Genomic DNA, 18,707 nt, shown 5'->3' with positions numbered 1-18,707 from the left:
CACCACAAAACCAAACGTGAGCGACGGTCAAAAGCAAAGCAGAAGACGAAGAGCAATACAAAAACCCCCAAAAAGCGAAAGACTAAAAAAGTGCATCCATCTTTTTTTTTTTTTTTTTTTTTTTTTTTTTTCTCCAAAACTTCAAAACTCGTTCACTTCACTTGCTGTTCAGCGCACAGCACACGCTTGTGAAACTGGGTGAGGAAGGGGGACGCGACTTTTTTTCTCCCCCCCCCCTCAAAAGCACAGCACCGACGTTTGCTCCTCTTCGACTCCGTTGGTCTGTGCCTCTCTCACTCACACTCACTCCACATACGTCTGAGCTCGCTCAATCTCGTTCCATTCCTTCGACCGCTTCTCTCTCTCTCTCTCCTCAGTGTTCAAACCCACTTCACATCTCTCTTTCTCTTTTATCTCGCTTGCAATGTCAGCCGAGCACGACGACTTTGTTGCAGCACTGACGCGCGGCGCTGCTCCTGGTGCTGCTGGTGCCAGCAGCAGTCGGCCAGTCCAAGCGCCCACTTCGCCTGGCTCGCTCACCAAGAGCCCGCTCTCGTCGGGGTCCCCTGCGCCGGCTGCAGGAGCAACAGCATCATCATCATCCACATCAGCAGCAGCAGCAGCAGCAGCATCACCATCAGCAGCATCGTCACCGTCAGAGTTTAACATTGAGGCCGAGATTGCTGCGTTGCGGGTGGAGGACTTTGTGCGCGAGACGGGTCTGAATGGCGACCTGGTCTCGGATCTGTGGACGCTCTGCTACAACCGGAATGAGCTCAAGCTGTACCAGAAAAAGTTCAGCAAGCCGTACATTTGCACGCGCGAGCTCAAGCGGATTCATGCTGCCGGCGCGACCGTCGTCCGGCTGCTCGAGGACTTTTCGGTCAAGCGTCGCAAGTGGGACTCGAAGCTCATCGATTCAGAGGTCATTCAGCAATTCCCTGCCGAGCAAGCCAAGGTCGTGCGTCTGCAATATGCAGCAACGACCGTTCATAGGTAACAGCTCCCGTCGTCCCAAAGAGACTAGCGAGGGAGAAAACCAGAGTCGATTGTCTCATTTTCATTCATTCATTCGCCGTCTTTGTTCTTGTTTGCACCTCCTGTATAGAGCTCGAGAACTTGTCATTCTGGAACGCCAAATCGTCCGGGACAATGCCACGTTTGTGCTGTTTCGATCGGTCAACCATCCAGCGACACCTCGAGTCAGCCGAATTGTGCGTGCCGAGCTGGGCATTTCCGGCTACATGGTGCGCTCGTACGCAGACGCCGCGAGCGGCGACTCGTGCGACGTTGCGTTTCTACAACAGGTGCGAAGCTTTGGCCAGGGGGTGGTGGTGGTTGTTGTTTTCGTTTGTTTGTTTGTTCGTTTGTTTGTTCAGGCGTGCTCTTTTCGATTCAAACCTCACATTCTTCTCTGTCTCTGACGCATTTTGGTTCCTACTCTGCTTCTTTCTCTGATGACAACATCCCAGATGGACCCAAAACACCTCATCACATACAACAATGAGGAGGCCATGGCCATCAACGTCGCCAAGACGCTTGGCCTCGAACGCATCGTGATGCCTCGCACTGTTGTGACGCCCATGAGCGACGAGCGCCGACGAGCCAGCATGAGGCTCGCCAAGAAGATTGTGCAAATGCAAGACTATTTGAACGAGCGACTGGCAACAGAGCGCTCGCCATCGCCCTCGCCGCAAGTGACCCCGACGCCTGGCTCGCCGACTCCGAGCAGTTCCATCGAACCCAGCCAATCCTTGGTGCCTCCTCAACACGCGCCGCTTGGCCGCGTACCCAGCAAGGAAAAGCCGAACGGCTCCTCGCGTCCAGGACTTGGCGCACTCGGGCCACAACTATCGGTCGAAGAAGCGTCCAGACAAGGCGGCCTGCGGTCGGGGCGCGCCGATAGCGTGGATGGCGACAATTCCGAAGTCTTCCTGTCGCTCCAGGACGTGCTGCATGGTGTGTTTTCGCGCATCTACTATGCGCGCTTCCTGGAGAGCGAGTTTAGCGTCGAAAACCTCGACTTTTGGCTCGCCGTGGAGGCATTCAAGGCCGCATACGCCGACGAGACGGACGAAGACTGCCTGTCCCACGCCATTGAAGTGTTCAGCTCGTACGTCCTGCAGCAGGCGCCGTTCGTTGTCAATCTGTCCACCCAAGTGCGGTCTGCCCTCAAAGAGTCGTACGACGAGCTGTGTGCCAGCACCGAGCGGCCACCGATTTCCTTGTTTGACGATGCCCAAAGACAGATCTTCAACCTGATGCGCAACGACACGTATCGTCGCTTCTTGGACTCGGAGTTGTACGGCGACATGCTCGAGTACCTGTCGGAAAGTGGCGGCGGGGCGAATGTGCATATTGAAATGCTGCGCGACTTTGTGGCCGAAGTCGGCGGCTCCACGGCGACGTTGAAAGGGAGCATTTCCCCTTCAACCTCAGATCATGGCCAGCTGTCATTGGTAGCAAACACCAGCCCTTCCGGGAGTGCTGCAAACTTTGCCAACGCATTGTCGGTAGGCGCGCAGCAGCAATCGTCAGCCAAGCAACCTCTTCGCGCGCAATCATCCATGAATGCAGCCAACACGCCTCACATTACTCTCAACAAGCGACCCGCGTCGATGGACGTGAACGATTTGGTGTGGGCACCGACTGGCGCCGCCTCGAGCTCGATGAATCCCAACCCGCCGCACATTCCCGGTGGCGCTACGGCTTCCGGCATCCCTGTTGTCTCTGGCATACGGTGGGTCTTGACCGAGCATCATGATGGCACGGACGTTTTCAAAAAGTTTGAGACCAAGCCTGTCCGCTGTCGCCGCTACCGCCGCGTCATCAACGCCCCCGAGGCCAAGCTGTGGAATGCGCTGATGGACATGAGCGAAGCACGTGCAAAGTGGATGCCAAAGTTTGTTAGCGCGCAGGTGGTCGAGAGTCTCAACGATTGCGTGACCGTCTTCCATCTCAACCAAGGCCCACCTTTCCACGCGCGTCGTGCGCGCGACTTTTGCGTCCTGCGCGTGGTGCTGCAGAACGACCGCGTGACTGGCGACAAGTACATTTTGTTCCGCTCCATCACCCACCGCGCGTGCCCCGAAACCAAAGACGGCGTGCGGTGCAAAATGTGGACCTCCGGGTTTATGGTGTCGCCCATTCCCAACAAGAAGGATGCGTTTACTGTGGTTTTTATGCAGCAGGTGAGATTGCAGAGTGCTTCATTTGGACTTTGGTGTGGTTGATTTTTTTTTTTTTTTGGGGGGGGGTGTGTATGTTTTTGCACTCGTCGCTTTGTCGCTCACTGGCTTGGTTGTTGTTGTTGTGCAGGTCGATTGGCGAATCACCAATCTTGAACGGCTAGTGCGCTCCAATGACGACAAGCTGACTCTGTTCAATCTCCAGCGCGTGCTGAACGAGTCTTAGAGCTTTGTTGAAGCATCAAAATGTTTTTCTTTTCTTGTTTTCTCGGTTTTGTTTGTTTCTTTTCGCATTTTTTTTGTGTGTGTGTACGTTGTGCGTCGAGGAAGCGTCCTTGTCTCCAAATATATTCTCAGTTTACTCTTTTCTTTGACTTGCTAACTCTGAGTTTTCACTGCGAAAATGAGCGACAACAATTCCGCAGCCGCAGCCGCTGTTCCTGCCACCTCTGGTGAGGTTGTGCGCGAAATCTCACAAACAGACCACCTCAACAAGGTATGATGCGATCACCAAACTTGGCGCCGCGTGCGTGCGCGCGTGTGTGTTGCATGTACAACAACAAGGCAAAGCAAAACTCACCTCGTCTTTGGTCTCCCCTCCATCAATCACACTGAGCAGAAGCTCTTGCAGTCATTCATGAGTGCACTGCCCACAATGAACATTCCAGTCCCGCCAGCAGAGGAGGACGACGACGCGTTCGACGAGGCCAAGTTCGAGGCCGAGCAAGCACTAGCAGACGCCTACATGGAGCAGCTGGCCAAGCAATTCGCTAGTACGTGACTTGGGAGCATGTGCATCTTGGTAGAGAGAGATACTTTGCCACTATCGAAAGTCCGGGGTGGGGTGTGAAATGGGTCGTCTCACTGTTCTTCTCGTTGTTGGATTTCACCACGCAGAGGCTCGCGCAGCTGAGGCCAGCGCAACACAAGGGTCACAAGCCGATGTCAAGTCTGAGTAATTCAATATCTCGCAACAAAGTGAACACGAGCACCAGGGTGGTGCATGGTTTTGGTTTGTCTAAAAATGCACTTTTTCATTCTGAAACGAAAACATCAACAACAACACCAACAATAACAACAACATAGCAATGGGGAGAACTTCATAACAAGAATAAGCAAGCAACGGCAAACTTATTTCCATGCGCACAAGCTGGTGCGCGCACGCCGAGCTGCGGACGAAAGCTGTCGACAGCACACGTTGGAAGAGGGAAAAACGGGAAAAAAACAAAAAACGAGGAAGACACGACAAGGTGGAAGGACCTCATTGAACAGGTCTCGCTGCCAATGTACTTGACAGGCGTCATTAGATTTCGCTCGTCGTGTTGGCGACGGGGCTGCGCATGACAAGGACGGACGGAGGCGTCTGATCGACGGACTTGGGCTGGCGGGGCTGAGCGCGGTGGTTGTAGCCCTTGCTGGTCTTCTTGTACTGGACGATGACGCCAAAGAGGGCAGTGACGAGCCAGCAGGAGATGAGAATGTACGCGTCGTCGGAGAAGGAGCGGTCAAACTCGATCATGGTGGGCGCCTCGTTGTTTTGCACAGAGTCCTGGATGCTTGTCTGGACGCGGGTGATAAAGTAGACAATGACGTCCGAGAACGAGCTGCCAACCCAGTAGTCAATGGCAAAGTAGAAGGCGAACGCGCCGCCAACAGCAGTGCTGAACACGAGGGCGGCCTTCTCAAACACCACGGCAAGCAGACCGAACAGCAGGGCACAGCCGCCATAGAAGAAGCCAAAGGCAAAGTCGTTCTCCATGAAGCTGCTGGTGGCCAGCGGGGTTTGCAGAACCAGGACGGCGGCAATCAGGCCAAACAGCAGACCAACGCAGAACAGACCAAAGCGCATCAGCTTGAGGGCGATCAAGCCGCCAACGAGTCCGACAAGCGCAGAGAAGAGCAGGTGGGCTGTGAAAAAGTTTGTTGGGCAGATGCAAGCGGGAGCGAGTGAGTGAGCGAATGAATGAAGGATGATCAAAGACAGAACGCAAACACACTCATTGAGATCAGCAGATGCAACATTTGGCCTTACCCCAGGTTTCGCCTTGGGGTCCGCAGCACAGGTCCGACTTGATAAAGCCAGGGCTGAACAGGTAGAAGATGGCGCCGAGGACAAAGAAGCCGCCAGTGAAGACGACTGATCATTTTCGCATTTGCAAAGTGCTCAAGCGAGTGAGAAACAAGGCCACATAATTTTGCTGTCACAGTTGGAGCAATGTGCTCCAGTAATATCCGAGTTTGTAGTATGGTAGTGCTCAAGCTAATCCTTCGTTGCCATGTACGATATCTTCCACACTAAACCCTGCCTGTTCCCAGACCGCCTGGCTTTCGGCCTGCTAGCTCAAAGAAGCCTTTTTTTTTGTTAAAACATTCCACACCAAGCGCGACACGAAGTACTGGTCGAGGTTTGCTCCTGCTATTGCGGCTATTGAGGCGATTGAGGCGGTTGAGTAGGATCACAAAGATTTCAATTGAACGCTACAAGCAGCGTGTCTACGCTCGGCTCGAAGCAGACGAGCACTCTCCCTCCTGCACCCTCTTGAAAGGCGTAAAGTGCGGCCCAGACACGCCGGCCTCCCTCAGGCAGGGACCAAAGAGAGAGGCACAGGGACATAGGGCGGGTCGGCTTTTTTTTTTTTTCGATTATTCGCTTTTTTTTTTTTAAGTCACTCACCAATCTTGGCGAGACGGTAGCCAAAGAAGCAGAAGAGGAGGCCGAGGAGACCGCCGGCCTGCGAGAGAACGGCGCTGCGGACAGTCTCATAGACGGGGACGGGGGCCGGGCTCGCCGAGGGCGAAGGCTCAGCGCTAGGAGCGGGAGCGTTTGGAGCAACCATATGGAAAAAAAAAAAAAAAAAGACGAAGAAAAAAAGGGTAAGAAAAGGATGAACTGACGCGAGCAGAATAGGACAAGGAAGAGGGCGGTGGAGAATACAGCTGTATTCCATGATGGTAGAATCTCAAAAGGCATCACACAGAGAATTTCAAGAGAAAGCAAGTAGAATGAAAAAAAAGAATGGGAGAGGTGGGGACAAACAACATCAACAAATGACAAACGACAAACTCAACACTCCAACAACAGGAAACCTGTCCCCCCCCCCCCGCCGTGGTGCACACAAAAAAGCGGCTAGACTCGCGTCTCGGGAAGATCTCGCGGACCGACGGGCGTACGAACGCGGTTGGGGAATTGCAGGGCCTCGCGAGGGCAGATGGCACCGTCGGCAACGGTCGACGCATTCTGCGCAAGCACATCGTCCGACATCTCGTCCTCGCCAGCAAATTGATCAGCGCCGGGTCGGGCAGGCGGCGATGGTGTGCCGGACGGTCCTCCGACCGAGCTCGAGGAGGAGACAGAGGTGGCGGCGGCACGGATGCTCTTGCCAAAATTGCCCAGCTTGCTCAACCCTCCAGACACCTTGCCAGCAAAGCCAGCAAAGCTTGTTGCGGTGCTATTGGTGCTTGGGGCAGGAGCAGCAGCAGCAGCGGCGGCAGGAGTGTATTGCTGCGGCGGTGCAGTGTATTGTTGCGCCGGTGCGACATGAGTGGGTGGCGCAACTGGCTGTTGGGCAGGCGGAGAGGTCGAAAGCGCGTTGCGAGGAGGCAGTTTCGGTTGCTGCTGTTGCTGTTGCTGTTGCTGTTGAGCAGACGCTTCAAAGCCAGTTGGAGCGGCAGCGGCAGCAACGGCAGCAGATGTCTTGGACTTGTCTACGACTGCATAGATGGCCTGCGGCGGCGGGGCTGCAGGCTGTGCTGCCTCAGCAGCAAGGTGCGCAGAGCGGCCGTCAATCGAGCGGAGCGATAGGGTGCGCGGAACAGCCGCGACCAGGATTTCGCCGCTTTGGATGGACTTGATCAACGTGGCGGCAGATTGGTAGCAGAACATGAGCTGGTCCTGAAGCAGCAAATCCATCCAACAAGAAGCGAAAGGAAGGTGAGCAACAATGGTCCAACCCCACATCGAGAGTACACGCGCCAAAAAAACCAAAAAAAAAAAAAAACCAAAAACACAAAACGGAGTTTCCCCACTCACATTCGTTTGCACCATGGCCAAACGCTGCGTACGCAAGTGAGCAACAATCCCCAAAACATCAAACGTCGCGCTATCCAGTCCGTAGTGCTGCAAGATCTCCCAAATGGTGTCGATTGTAATAACTGTGCCTGTTCGACCGCATCCAGCGCTAGCACAAGAGCAAGCCCCACATCACGTCACAAGGTGAGTCAAAGTGCCACAAGACTGACACCATCAAGCAAGACGTCAGGAGAGAAGGAGCGCCGAACGCGTACCTGCAATGCACTGCAATCGGACCAGAGTGCGATCCCTTAACCTTGCGGGCACCCGCAATCATGTGAAGCAACGAGGTTGCACTGGAGGGGATGCCATGATCCGGCCACGCAGTGTAGTGATACTGGTACACGCTGCGAGGCTCCGGATGGTCGGGTGTCGTCACGCGGAACTTGCGACATGTGTAATCGGCGCTGACATCGTCGTCGGCCTCGTTATACACCAGCACGTCTCCGTACTGCTCCGTCTTGGTTGTTTCTGGCCAGTACTCTGCGCATTTTTTCTGTTGACCATACCGGGAGGGGCACAAGTTGGCGCAAATGATCGTCACCAACAAAAACAGCAAACGAGCAAAAAAACGCCGACAATAATCAAATTTTTTTTTACCTTGCCATCTTCAAAGATCTTGGCAAGCATGATGATGACGCGGACTTTGTGCGTAACAATCATTCGCCAAAAGTCGGCGACGGTCGCGTCTACCGGGCCTTGCGTGGCAATGTACGCGAGTGAGCCATCATAGCCGGTAATGTAGTTGCCGTTGATATAATCCGAGTCTTCCACGCCCGGGATTGGAGGCAGTCGCACACGCGTAGCATCGTCTGTACATGGCAAAGACAAGGCAGGATTTGAGAAACCAATCAAACAAACAAACAAACAAAAAAAAAATGCAGACTAGGCATCGGCTGTTACATGGCAGAATATCACGGTATCGATTCTTGGCGCGATGTTGAGGCAGTTGGCCGACCTGCGCTGGGAATGTGTTGTTGTCCTTGTGCGCTTTGGCTTGATCTCGGAGTTGCTACCAAAAGTCAAAGTTCCAAATCAATCAAAGCCAATAATCATCCAAAGACAACCGCCCTTCTGGTTGAGGTCGACCTCCCCCCCCCGGCCCCATCATCGACTGCGTATGCAGGGTCGCAGCGTCGTCAGCAGCAGCCTCAGACATCGAGTCAAAGGAAAAAAATAGAATCTGCCATGCAAAAAAACGAGGCCGCTCAGAAAGCACCACAGTCGAGACTCGCTTGGGGCGGGCTGCTTGGGCGCGCGGTGTTCCCTGCACAAATGGCCAAAGCCAGTGTCATCGGCGACGGGGCGTGTCGCTGTGCGCGATGGTGATGAAGAAAGAACCAAAATCACAGCAATCGCAGCCAAGAGCTTCTCCTGCACCCTCGCCTCGTCTCTCCCTGATAACGAGCAAGCGACCAACATCAGGTCGCCCAGCATGCAAAAGGAAAGGGTGTGCAGGGGGCACGCAGAGCGCCGACGATGACGAGCAGATTGTCCAAAACGGCAATGAGCGACCCCAGCCAGCCAGCCAGCCAGCCAGCCATCCGCTGCATCCAGCATCAGCCAGTTGCATAAGCTGCGCTGGTGACTGTCTCTCCTGCGAGAGCGGCGGAGAGCGAGAGAGGGCGAGACGGGCTCGAGAGGCACTTCTGTCGAGCTGCCCTTCGCCCAACTCTCAACTCTCGCCGATGGATGCAGCCTCTTTCGCCTGAATGCTGGTTTCCCCTCCCCTTGCTCTCTCGCTTGTGGATGTGCACCAGCCTTGTGCCGCTAGAGGCTCGCCAACAAGTCACGATCTACCAGCACCCTTCAAACTTTTTTTTTTTTTTTTTTGGGCTCGATTCTTTGCTTCGCTCGAACAGCGGCAGTCAGCGGGGTGCAGTGCGCTTGGCTGCGCATGTGGATGGCCTCACAATGAACTCGAGGTCGAAGCCGTCGAGCCCGCTCGTCTCGTCCTTGGCCTTGAGCTGCTTAAAGTGTTGCTGGAACTGATGGACGTTCATTGAAAAAAAAAAAAAAAAGTTGTCAAAAAAGTGGACTCCTTTTTTGGCTTTTGACAGGCGAAGGGAGTGAGGTTTTGTTTTTTCTTCTTGTTCTTTATTAGTCTAGCGCGACACACTGTGATTGAGTGATCTTTCAATAAAGTTGTTTTCGTCTCTCTTCAGGCTTTGAAAATGAACGAGAATTGAGTGGAAGACATAGGGGCGCACAATCACAATGGTTTTTCGTGACTTTTGAGGGCATCTGTTACGACCTTACCCGGAACATAACCCGTATCACTACTAAAGTATGCTAGAATAGAATGCGGAAGTATCGTGTACTAAGAATATAGTGAAGAATGAGGGGAAGCCTAACTAGATCTAGGCTGAGCCTAGTTCGTAACAGCATCACTTCATGTTGTGCTAGAATTTGGGCTTTTGTGATTTTCTGCTTATTTCCTTGCTCTCTTGTTCTGTTGGTAACTCATCAATGGTAAGCGAGGAGAGATCTGAAGAAGAAAAAAAAAAAAAAGCATTTGTCTTGACAAAAAGCTGCGCACAATCTCTGAATGTCAAATGAAACGGCGAGACACATCAACACTAAATCACAATTACATTCAGCCACAATTACATGGCGATGGAGACGCATTTGGCACACAGCTCACTCGTCAGTAACCTTTCGGGGTTGCTGGCGGGTCATTATTTTTACGGGGCTGAGAAGGAACCGAGCGCAGGATGCTGGACGAGCTTCGTTCGTTTCTGCCCGCTGTGCAACAACGCCCGACCAACGCATCGGATTCTCATCTGCCGTTCTCGGATTTGGTTTTCCCGGATTTCTGTCTTTCATTGCGCCATTGCCATCACGCGCAAGCGATCGCCCCCTTTTCCCGCCGTTTGAAGCCCTCGAGCAACGATGCGACGTTTTCTTAAGGTTCTAAAGCGACCGCTGCATTTCTTTCATCCAAAACGCTCGGCCATCGACGCGACTCGGCGCTCTTCAGCTTGCAAAACTGCGCCTCCAAGCGAGAACACTCAAACGGCAGAGATGCGAACGAGATGCGAAACAGAAAGCAAGGAGCAATGCAACGCTCAAAGGGCTGAAAAACGGAAACTTGAGAGAAAAAAAAAAAGCGCGCTTTTGTTTTTTTGAAAGATTTTGGTTTTTGTCTCGCCTGCTTCCCCCCTTGAACTGAACATCGTCAACCCATTCCATGCGACTTGGCACTGCCAAACAGCAACGAAAAGCAAAGGAACAGCAATCACGATTCGTCCATCCACCCGACGACGCGACTGCACAATGCAACGCGGTCGACCGCGTGGCCTTTTTTTTCTTTTTTCTTTTTTCTTTTTCTGGTTTCGGTTTCTCTTCCGCTTGGGGCTCTGTTGCAGTTCAGTTGCTGTTCTTGCCACATGCGCGGCGCTCTTGATCCTCGTTCCATGATGGATTCGGGGAGTTGGGAGCCCCGAGAGTGGCTCAGCGAACTGTGAGCGATCGTTCTCGTTGCCAATCCATCTGCGACCACGCGGTCGTCAAAGTCTCGGTCTTTGCACTCTGAGACTTTTTTCATTTGGATGTGATGGAAATGCCGCTCAACAACAAAGACAACACCTCGCGGTTCAGGGAATCAATGCACCGAAACAAAGAAGAATCAGAAAAAAAAAAAGGAAGAAAAGTTGATCGCATCGTGTTGCCCTGCTTGACTTGCCACAGCAAAATGGAAATATCAAGGGATTGGGAAGTACGGAAGTGAGGGTGAGAAATCACAAAAACCACCAGTCTGAGAAAAGCAGTTGTCGTTTTATTTATTTCTTCTTGTTTTGGTTTTCTGCCTTGTTGTTTGCTTCTCGCCTTTCTTGTATTGTGCTTTTGTTTGTCTCTGCCGGTTTTCCTTGTGCGTTGTTTCGTGACTTTGGATTTGCTGTCATCGTCTCCATGGTCGAGTGAAGGAAGGCATGTCCTTTTTTCCTGGTTGTCGTTCGTTCTCGGGTGTGAGGTGGTGGAGGGGTGCTCGCTTGTGTTTGGCATTTTCTGGTGTGATGAGAGGTCAAGGGAAGCTTGATTCATGGGCTGGCTGATGGAGTTTGTGCTTGAGGGTATTATTGTGCGTTGGCAGGAGGACGCCGCACTTTGCTGTGCGTGAATGCCTAAGTGGTGATGACGCTGGAGGGCGACGAGTGCTCCCTTGCCGTCAAGGCAAGCGCAATTGTCAATGCCCGCCTTTGTCAGCTTGAGCCAACGTTGCCGGACATTCGCCCTAAATATCTATCGCTTGATTATCCGATACTACGCCCCTTATAGGAACAGCGCAGAATCTTTTCTGTGCGGTCGCACTTATATCACCCGCCTGCTCCGATCCTACGGCAGTGAGGGTACGCTGGTGCTTGACACATTTTCTCTTCCTTTTTTTCTTTTCTCTTTTTTCTGTTTCTTCTCGAGCGGGTTTCTTCGCGGGTTTGACGGCAAGGTAATGTGTGTGTGTTGGAATTTTTTTATTTGTGCGTGAATAAACGTAAAAAAAGTTGGTAGACAAGAATTTCCAGCCTTCAACAACCAAACAACAAAAACAACGGTTCAAAAAATCTAGACAATGCCAAGCAGTGTTGACCTGTTTGACAGCATCAACATGCCTTCCCCTCCTTTTCTTGTATTTATTCCCAGGCATCGTGGTCCGAGGCCTGCGACTCGGCGCGTGCCTTGGGCGCGGGAATCATGGCGGAAATCTTGTCCATGGGGTTGCCAGAAGACTCTTCGCTACGCTCGTTGTTGCTGGGCTTGCTGCTGCCAGAGATGCCCTTGCGACGGCGGTTGAGCGTGGCAATGAGGTCACCCATCATGTCGCCGCCGCCGCCGCCGCCACCGCTGTTGCCGCCGTCCTCTTCCTCGCCGTCGCCGGCGGCAGCAGCTTCCTTCTTGGCCTTCTTGGCTTCGAGCTTGCGGTCCTTGACGCTCTTCAGCTTGGCCTTGCCAGCACCACCCGCAGCGCGAATGGCGTCGAGCAGGCCGCCGCGACCAGAGTCGGGCTCGGCCACCTCCAGCGGAACGTTTGCTGGGGCCGGCGGAGGGGGGCCCATGTCGGCCGGCGGCGGTGGGGGCGGCGGAGGAGCAGCGGACGGTGGCGGAGGCGGCGGGGGCGCGGCCGAGGGCGGTGGCGGGGCTGAAACGGACGAGGGGGTCGACGACACCGAGGTCGAAACAGTGCCGGGCTGCTGTGCGCGCGGGGCAGCAACGCCAGCCACGGTTGGCAGCTCGGGCATGTTGGAGCCGGGCATGGACGGGGCGATGGATGGACCGAGGTCGGCCTCCCAAGCAATGTCGTCTGCGACGCCAGGCAGATCGGGCAGGTTGCCGGGTACCTGAATCTCGGGCACGGCGCCCATGCCGGGCGAGTAAAAGTAGTTTTCGGCCGTGCCACGAAGCATCTGGTCGCCAGACAGGATGGACTGCGGCGCAGCGTCGATCTTGATTCCGCCGTCCTCGTCCAGCGTGCGCGTCTTGTGCTGCACGCCACTGAGCGGATCGAGCGTCACGTACTTTTTGTAGGGGTTTTCCGCCGTGTTGAACAGCAAGAGCGAGGATACGGATGGGAGATGCTTGGGGAGGCGACCGAGGCCCTACAGCGAGAAATGCATCATCATGGTCAGAAACCGCGGTGAAACGCGAATGCAGCTCACACAACTGAATAACAAATGGCCTACCTCGCCTTCGTCTTCATCGGTGATGATTTCAGGTTCGCGAGCAACATTGATGTCGATCGCAAAGTAGTTGACACGGTCCTTCCATTCTGCATCGGCCATGTGCGACTATTTCCCCCAACGCAAACAGAGTATCATTGAAGGTGAGTCGATAGAGATGACACACAGACTTCGAAACTGCGCCGAGAATCCGACAGCAAGCAAATTTACATGTTTGGTGCGGATCTCGTGGGGACGCAGCTTTGGTGGGTTGGGCACAGGCGCTGTCTGGCCGTCACCAAAGAGTGGACGATAATCATCCAACGTCTCCGGGGCGGGGTACTTGGCTCTACAGGCAAAACAAGTCAGCAAGCAAGTAAACGAGATTGTTGGTGGAGCAAAGCGAATCCGCGCAGCAGCAGCGGCCGCAGCCTTGGCTTACGAAGAAAACACAGTGGTGGCCTTGGTGCTGCCGCGAATCTTTGAAATCTTGGCCTATTTGCAAGGGGAAGGAAAGGGGATGGAACGACATGAGCGAAAGAGTTGAGCGAGCTTGACATCAGCCCAACCAAAAATCCTTCAGCACCCGACCTCCGCACAAAGTCAGCCCTCAACAACACTCACCAGAGCGACGTTGACGCGGTTGTTCAGCGTGACGAGCTGCTCGCGGTTTTGTGCGACGCGGGTGGTAATCCGATTGAAGACATCATGCGCGACCTGCTCGACGTACTGCAGCGAGTTGACCAGCTGCTTGACCGACTCCTCCTGGCGCAGGAACGGCTGGGTGACTGTTTCAAGCATAAGAATGCACGTGCGGGTGAGCCAACGAGCGGGAGCAACAACAGCGAGCGGGGCGAAGGCGAAGGCAGAAAACAACACGAAATAAAAGGGAAAGAGGGGAACGAGTGCGGGAGGGAAAGCCAGCGAGGGTGATGCAAGTATGCGACACGAGGCAAAGCGGCAAAGAGGAAAGGCAGGCGTTGAAGGTCGAGGGAGGCGCGCGGGGCGCGAGGGGGGGAGAGAAAGAGCAGACAAAGATCAAACAGCAGCAAAAAAAAAAAAAAAAAGAAAAAAAAAAGCATATGACTTTTGAATTGATTTTCAATAAATTTTCAATTGTTAGTTTAGTACCTGAAACTGTGTAGGACGAGTTTGCAACCATCCTCGACCAAAGCACACAACACAGAAAAATGAAAAGATGGACTGACTCAAAACGAAGTATTAAGCAGGATGGATGGAAAGGAAGACAACCGGAGCTTGAACGCCGAATCATTTGAACGGCGGCAAAATCGAGAAAAAAGAGATAAATGCTCACAATTCTCAGAAACCCGATTCTCAGAAACAGGCCAGATCATCTTGACCATTGTAATTCGGTTTTAAAACGATGGAAAGGAGCAAAGTCCATTAAGGTGTGGGGGGAGGAAAAAACCAACAACGCACTCAATTTGCTTAAAAAAAAAATTTGCTGCATTTTACAAAACTGTAACTGATCGACAAGCGAAACACAAAGCGGAAAAACAACGTGTGGTCACACAAAACCAACAAGTATATACACACAGACAGAAACGAGAGGGTAGAGCATTTTTACGGCTGGCGGGACCAACCAGCAAGCAATACCCAATTTTTTTTTTTTTTTTTTTTTTTTTTTTTTACACTGCGTCTTCAGGATTTTTGGGTGCACGCTCAGCCAGCAGCTCCTCGGCGCGCGCAAGCTGCTCTTTGAGGAAGGTAATATGTTGGGTATTGGTCAGATGATACTGCTCGAGCTGTTCCGTGGTCATGGACTGAGCAGAAACAAAACAACGAAAAAAAATTGGTGAGCACCAACCCCTGTTTCAAAAAAACTCTCCGACACAAACACAACTCGACACTCCCACTCACTTCGATCGGAGTCGTATCCTCGATGGACGACATGGCCATGTGCTGAACTTCATGAGTGGAGTCGTGAGGGTCGGCATTGACAAACGAGCCTTGGTAGCCGACAACCTTGTTTGAGGTTGACTTGGTGGGCTTGTCGGTGGTAAGCGACACGCCAGGCTCCATGTGTGTGACCAAGCCGTACATCTTGGGAATGAAGATCAAGCCCAAGGTTCCGAAGGTTGCCAGCAAGATACCCAGAGCAGTGAACATGAACTGCGTGTCTGGATTGTCAGTGTTGAGCGCATAGTTGAGCGGGAGAATGATGATGGAGACCACCAAAATGTTCCAGACGGCCATGACAATGAACTTGGACTCGCGGAAACGCGAGGGTGCGTTGCGCACTTGCCAGGCGAGCCAGCAACCGTAGAGCAGACCAACGGCCTCGAGCGCGTACAAGCCCACCGACCAGCTGTCGTTGGAGGACTTGCACATGTAGTAGACACTGATTGTCTCCCCGACTTCTGTCGTACCGACGACGTCTGGCCTGTTGTTGTCGCGAGCACAACAAGAGAGGTTGCACAAACAGAATGTGAGCTTCAACAACCAAAAAAAAAAAAAAAAAAAATCACACAACAGATTGAGGTTTGCGGCACTTACTTGTCCACCACGGACCACACCAACAGGTAGAGACTAACGGCAGACACGACAATGGCAATTCGAGACATGAGGAACGAATCGGAGGTGCCGCGGAGCTTGCGAGCAAGGTTCTTGTTGTTGAAGATGGCGGCAATGCGATGGGTTTTGGCAAAGAGCGCGCCGAACGCAACGGCAAAACCGAGATGGCCAATCCAAATGTGCGTGACACACAGAGCAGGCGTGAGGTCGGGAACCAGCGTGGGAATGAGAGCAAACTCGAGCATGCAACCGAAAATGACAATCAAGCAGAACTTGGGGCTGGCGGCCTTGACGATGGGCTCCTCGCGCTTTCGGATGACAAAGATGACGAGGAGAATTGCGCAAGCTTCGCCAATAATGGCGACGCTCATAAAGCCGAATCGAAGACTCTTGTTTTGATCAAACACTGTCAAAGCAGCCAAGGGAGCAGAGAAGTGTGGTATGATGAGGCTATCGTCGTCCACATCTCACAAACCGTCGTGCAATCAAAGCAAAAAACCAAAAAACATCAACATTCTTACCGGAAGCGCAGACAGGATTGCCGTCTTGCAAGACGACCGCCTGATTGCTCGATGTGCAAGGCTGCACAACGTAGGCAAACTCGGCAGGCGAAATCGAGGCATCACCGCCAGTCGCGGCATAGCGGATCTTGTAGGTGCCAGGCGTGGTGGCGTACAGAGTAAAAGTCAGTTGCGCAACGCCAGAGTGCAGAAGCTTGTAGCCCTCCCCGAGGATTCGGGTTGGGTAGGACGTGAAGGTGCCGTCAAGGCGTCGTTGATCGATTTGAGAGCCAGCAAAGACCACGTCATCAGTGGCGTTCAACACCAAGACCTCGATTTGGACGCTGTGCACGGCGGCAATAGCGCCAGAGCCATCCAACAGGTGGATGGTCACGGAAATTTCGCCACCAGTGTAGCCGTTGGTGCCGGGCGCGGGTTGCGATGCATCAAACGCAAGCTGGACACCCGGAGAGGCCGTCTGCGCGCCGTACTGGGCTGCTTGGTTGTTCTGCACGACAGTGTTCAGCAAGATGGGCAAAACGTTGAAATTGGGCAAGTACAAGCCGCCACCCATCAGCGCCGTATTGGACGAAATGGAGGAATCGACAAACTGGACCCACGAGGTTGGCAGCGACGAAAAGGTCGCGGAAACGCCACCTCCTGCCTGAGACGCAGTGTTGGACTCCACATCGACGAGAGTGGCATTCACCTGCAGCTCGCTTTGGGGGCGAGACAACATGGGCGACAGGTGCAAGCCGCCGCCACTTTCGGCCGCCACGTTGCCCGAAACGCGGACATTGTACAGCGCGTGGTGGCCACCAACGACCGCCAGACCGGCACCAGAGGTTTGTGCAGTATTGTTGAGAATGTACGAGTTCACAATGATGGTGGACGCTTCGCCCACGTTGTTTGACGAAGGCGAGACGCAGGCCGAGGTTCGGACACCACTGGACTCGACCGAGATGGCACCGCCGGCACCAGTGGACTGTCCGTCGACCAAAACCGAGCCGCTCAGCACCAGCTTGGAGCCGTGGTCGGCGCTAATGTGGCCACCGGATGCCAACGCTCGGTTGCCCTTGAAGACAACATTCAGCGCAGAGAACTCTGCAGAATCAAACATGGCAACGCAACCGCCATCAATCGTGGCAAGGTTGTCAGCGCAGGCCGAAACAGCGAGTTGGGATGCTGCCCAAGCATCGACATTGCTCGAGCCGGGGAAGGCCGCTTCAGCAGCAAGCAGGTCTTGCAGAGCAGAGCTGGAAGTGGCCGGGAGGTTTGAGGAATGGACAACAGAGCTGCCGTCGTCGGTGGCGTTGGCCACCCACGTCAACGTGCCAGAGCCTTGGACGAAAACGCCGCCTCCGTTGAGACCAGCAGAGTTGCCCGAAACCACGGCGTCCTCCAGATGAACGATCGCCTTGCCAGAGATGTGCAGACCACCGCCGTTGGAGCGCGCGCAGTTACCTGAAATGGTGCACCCCTGGCACGTCAAGCTCGAAGTGCCCTTGGCGGCGATGGCACCGCCATAGTCCGAAGCAGAGTTGTTCGCCAAAACGACATTCTCGAGCACGACGGTCGAGTCCTGGGTGGCAGTCATAAAGCCCGCAAATTCGGTTGCTTCGTTGCCCACGGCAACGACGTTGGTCATGTGCACAGTCGAGCGAAGCAGCGCCAAAACGCCGGCGCTGTTTTCGGTGGCAAAATTGTCTTCAAAAGTGGCGTCCTCGATCTCAAGATGGCCCGTATTGGTCACGTAGAAGCATCCGCCAGAGCTAGCCGAGTTGTTGTGGAAGGTCGACCCCTCAAAGCGCATCTGGCCTGTGGCATACACGTAGGCCACAGCGCCAAATTCCGCTCGGTTGCTCGTAAAGGTCGAGTTGATGACCGTGATGACTGCACCCTCGTCAATGTTGAAGGTGCTACCAATGACGCCAGTGTTGTCGGCAAACGTGCAGTTGACAAACAACGCGCTGGGAACGTCGAACGAGCCACCTTCGGACGCAATGGCGCTGAGCACGGCTGCTCCCCAGTCGGTTGAGCTCTCCAAGAAACGCGAGTTGTAGACTTGCAGCGAGGCCTCAGTGGGCAGCGTGGACGCGGTCAGCGCAAAACCGCCCCAGACGGCCGCGTAGCCACGGCGGAAGGTGACATTGTCGACAACGACACGAACCGTCCCGCTCGTGAGCAGAGCACCGCCGCTTTCTGCAGAGCTGTTCGTGACCGAGCCACCGACCCAGGTCAGTTCGGTCGAGTCCAGAAGATCAAAGACACCGCCTGAGAATCGGGCCTTGTTGTCGGCAAAGACGCAATCCGTCACGAACGCCTGCGCACTTTCCTGCATCGAGACGACAGCGCCAGAGTAGGCAAAACTGTTGGCAAAGTACGTCCCGGTCGCGAAGAGCCGAGCGTTGCCGGCAAGGACAATGGCGCCTCCGGCCGAGAACTGGTAGGTCGTGACGCTGTCAATGAAACGACCTCCAAGAAGCGTGACAGTTGAGGCGCCCGTAACAGCAATGGCACCTGCTCCAACCTCCGTCCGGCTGGCTGTTTCAGTCCGACCAAACAAAAAAATACAAAAAAAGCAAACGAACAGTACGAGGTGAGTCCGAGACGGGGGAAAAAAAAAATCAACCAGACCAAGGCCAGATTTTTTTTTTTTTTTTTTTGGCCGCATGCAAGCAAGCAAACGACATACAGATCACTGAGCAGTTTTGACAGACAAGATCGCTGTCCTTGGGAGGGGAACTCAGGGTAATCACGAAAA

General features: G+C 53.8%; 7 protein-coding genes across 7 annotated transcripts in view; 2 read left to right on the top strand and 5 right to left on the bottom strand.

Moving 5' to 3' along the window:
- Nucleotides 1–109: 109 nt before the first annotated feature.
- Nucleotides 110–3,459, top strand: CAOG_08514 (hypothetical protein). The gene is made up of 4 exons (XM_011271794.1): nucleotides 110–996; nucleotides 1,109–1,307; nucleotides 1,473–3,191; nucleotides 3,319–3,459. The coding sequence occupies exons 1-4, from the start codon at nucleotides 425–427 to the stop codon at nucleotides 3,412–3,414; spliced, it is 2,586 nt and encodes an 861-aa protein (XP_011270096.1). The 5' UTR covers nucleotides 110–424; the 3' UTR covers nucleotides 3,415–3,459.
- On the top strand, nucleotides 3,448–4,279 carry CAOG_08513 (hypothetical protein). The gene is made up of 3 exons (XM_011271793.1): nucleotides 3,448–3,684; nucleotides 3,808–3,961; nucleotides 4,086–4,279. Exons 1-3 carry the CDS (start codon nucleotides 3,592–3,594, stop codon nucleotides 4,145–4,147), a joined length of 309 nt encoding a protein of 102 aa, XP_011270095.1. The 5' UTR covers nucleotides 3,448–3,591; the 3' UTR covers nucleotides 4,148–4,279.
- On the bottom strand, nucleotides 4,202–6,073 carry CAOG_01490 (hypothetical protein). The gene is made up of 3 exons (XM_004364301.2): nucleotides 5,863–6,073; nucleotides 5,221–5,325; nucleotides 4,202–5,096 (listed from the first exon to the last, which is right to left on the bottom strand). Exons 1-3 carry the CDS (start codon nucleotides 6,023–6,025, stop codon nucleotides 4,492–4,494), a joined length of 873 nt encoding a protein of 290 aa, XP_004364358.1. The 5' UTR covers nucleotides 6,026–6,073; the 3' UTR covers nucleotides 4,202–4,491.
- Nucleotides 6,074–6,107: 34 nt separating this feature from the next.
- Nucleotides 6,108–9,317, bottom strand: CAOG_01489 (tyrosine-protein phosphatase non-receptor type 6). Its single transcript, XM_004364300.2, has 6 exons — nucleotides 9,171–9,317; nucleotides 8,161–8,269; nucleotides 7,858–8,069; nucleotides 7,473–7,753; nucleotides 7,219–7,366; nucleotides 6,108–7,080 (listed from the first exon to the last, which is right to left on the bottom strand). Exons 1-6 carry the CDS (start codon nucleotides 9,258–9,260, stop codon nucleotides 6,316–6,318), a joined length of 1,605 nt encoding a protein of 534 aa, XP_004364357.1. The 5' UTR covers nucleotides 9,261–9,317; the 3' UTR covers nucleotides 6,108–6,315.
- A 1,483-nt stretch (nucleotides 9,318–10,800) lies between these two features.
- CAOG_08512 (hypothetical protein) lies at nucleotides 10,801–11,301 on the bottom strand (the record flags this gene model as incomplete). The annotated part of the gene is made up of 1 exon (XM_011271792.1): nucleotides 10,801–11,301. One exon carries the CDS (start codon nucleotides 11,299–11,301, stop codon nucleotides 10,801–10,803), a length of 501 nt encoding a protein of 166 aa, XP_011270094.1.
- A 408-nt stretch (nucleotides 11,302–11,709) lies between these two features.
- CAOG_01488 (WAS family protein) lies at nucleotides 11,710–14,109 on the bottom strand. Its single transcript, XM_004364299.2, has 6 exons — nucleotides 14,040–14,109; nucleotides 13,533–13,696; nucleotides 13,351–13,403; nucleotides 13,140–13,257; nucleotides 12,933–13,037; nucleotides 11,710–12,848 (listed from the first exon to the last, which is right to left on the bottom strand). Exons 1-6 carry the CDS (start codon nucleotides 14,068–14,070, stop codon nucleotides 11,886–11,888), a joined length of 1,434 nt encoding a protein of 477 aa, XP_004364356.1. The 5' UTR covers nucleotides 14,071–14,109; the 3' UTR covers nucleotides 11,710–11,885.
- Nucleotides 14,110–14,347: 238 nt separating this feature from the next.
- The window catches only part of CAOG_01487 (hypothetical protein), a 7,022-nt gene continuing 2,662 nt past the window's right edge, over nucleotides 14,348–18,707 (bottom strand). The window contains exons 2-6 of the mRNA XM_004364298.2: nucleotides 18,639–18,707; nucleotides 15,965–18,487; nucleotides 15,426–15,849; nucleotides 14,790–15,312; nucleotides 14,348–14,692 (exon numbers count right to left, since the gene is read on the bottom strand). The exon at nucleotides 18,639–18,707 is cut by the window's right edge and continues 950 nt beyond it. Of these exons, the coding sequence (XP_004364355.2) occupies nucleotides 14,558–14,692; nucleotides 14,790–15,312; nucleotides 15,426–15,849; nucleotides 15,965–18,487; nucleotides 18,639–18,707 (3,674 nt within the window). The 3' untranslated portion in view covers nucleotides 14,348–14,557. The remainder of the gene's footprint in view (nucleotides 14,693–14,789; nucleotides 15,313–15,425; nucleotides 15,850–15,964; nucleotides 18,488–18,638) is intronic.

This window comes from Capsaspora owczarzaki (assembly GCF_000151315.2).
Source record: "Capsaspora owczarzaki ATCC 30864 unplaced genomic scaffold supercont2.2, whole genome shotgun sequence".
Classification (NCBI taxonomy): Eukaryota; class Filasterea; order Ministeriida; family Capsasporidae; genus Capsaspora; species Capsaspora owczarzaki.
Note: the sequence above shows the minus strand (reverse complement) of the source record. Positions and strands in the feature narration are given on the sequence as shown.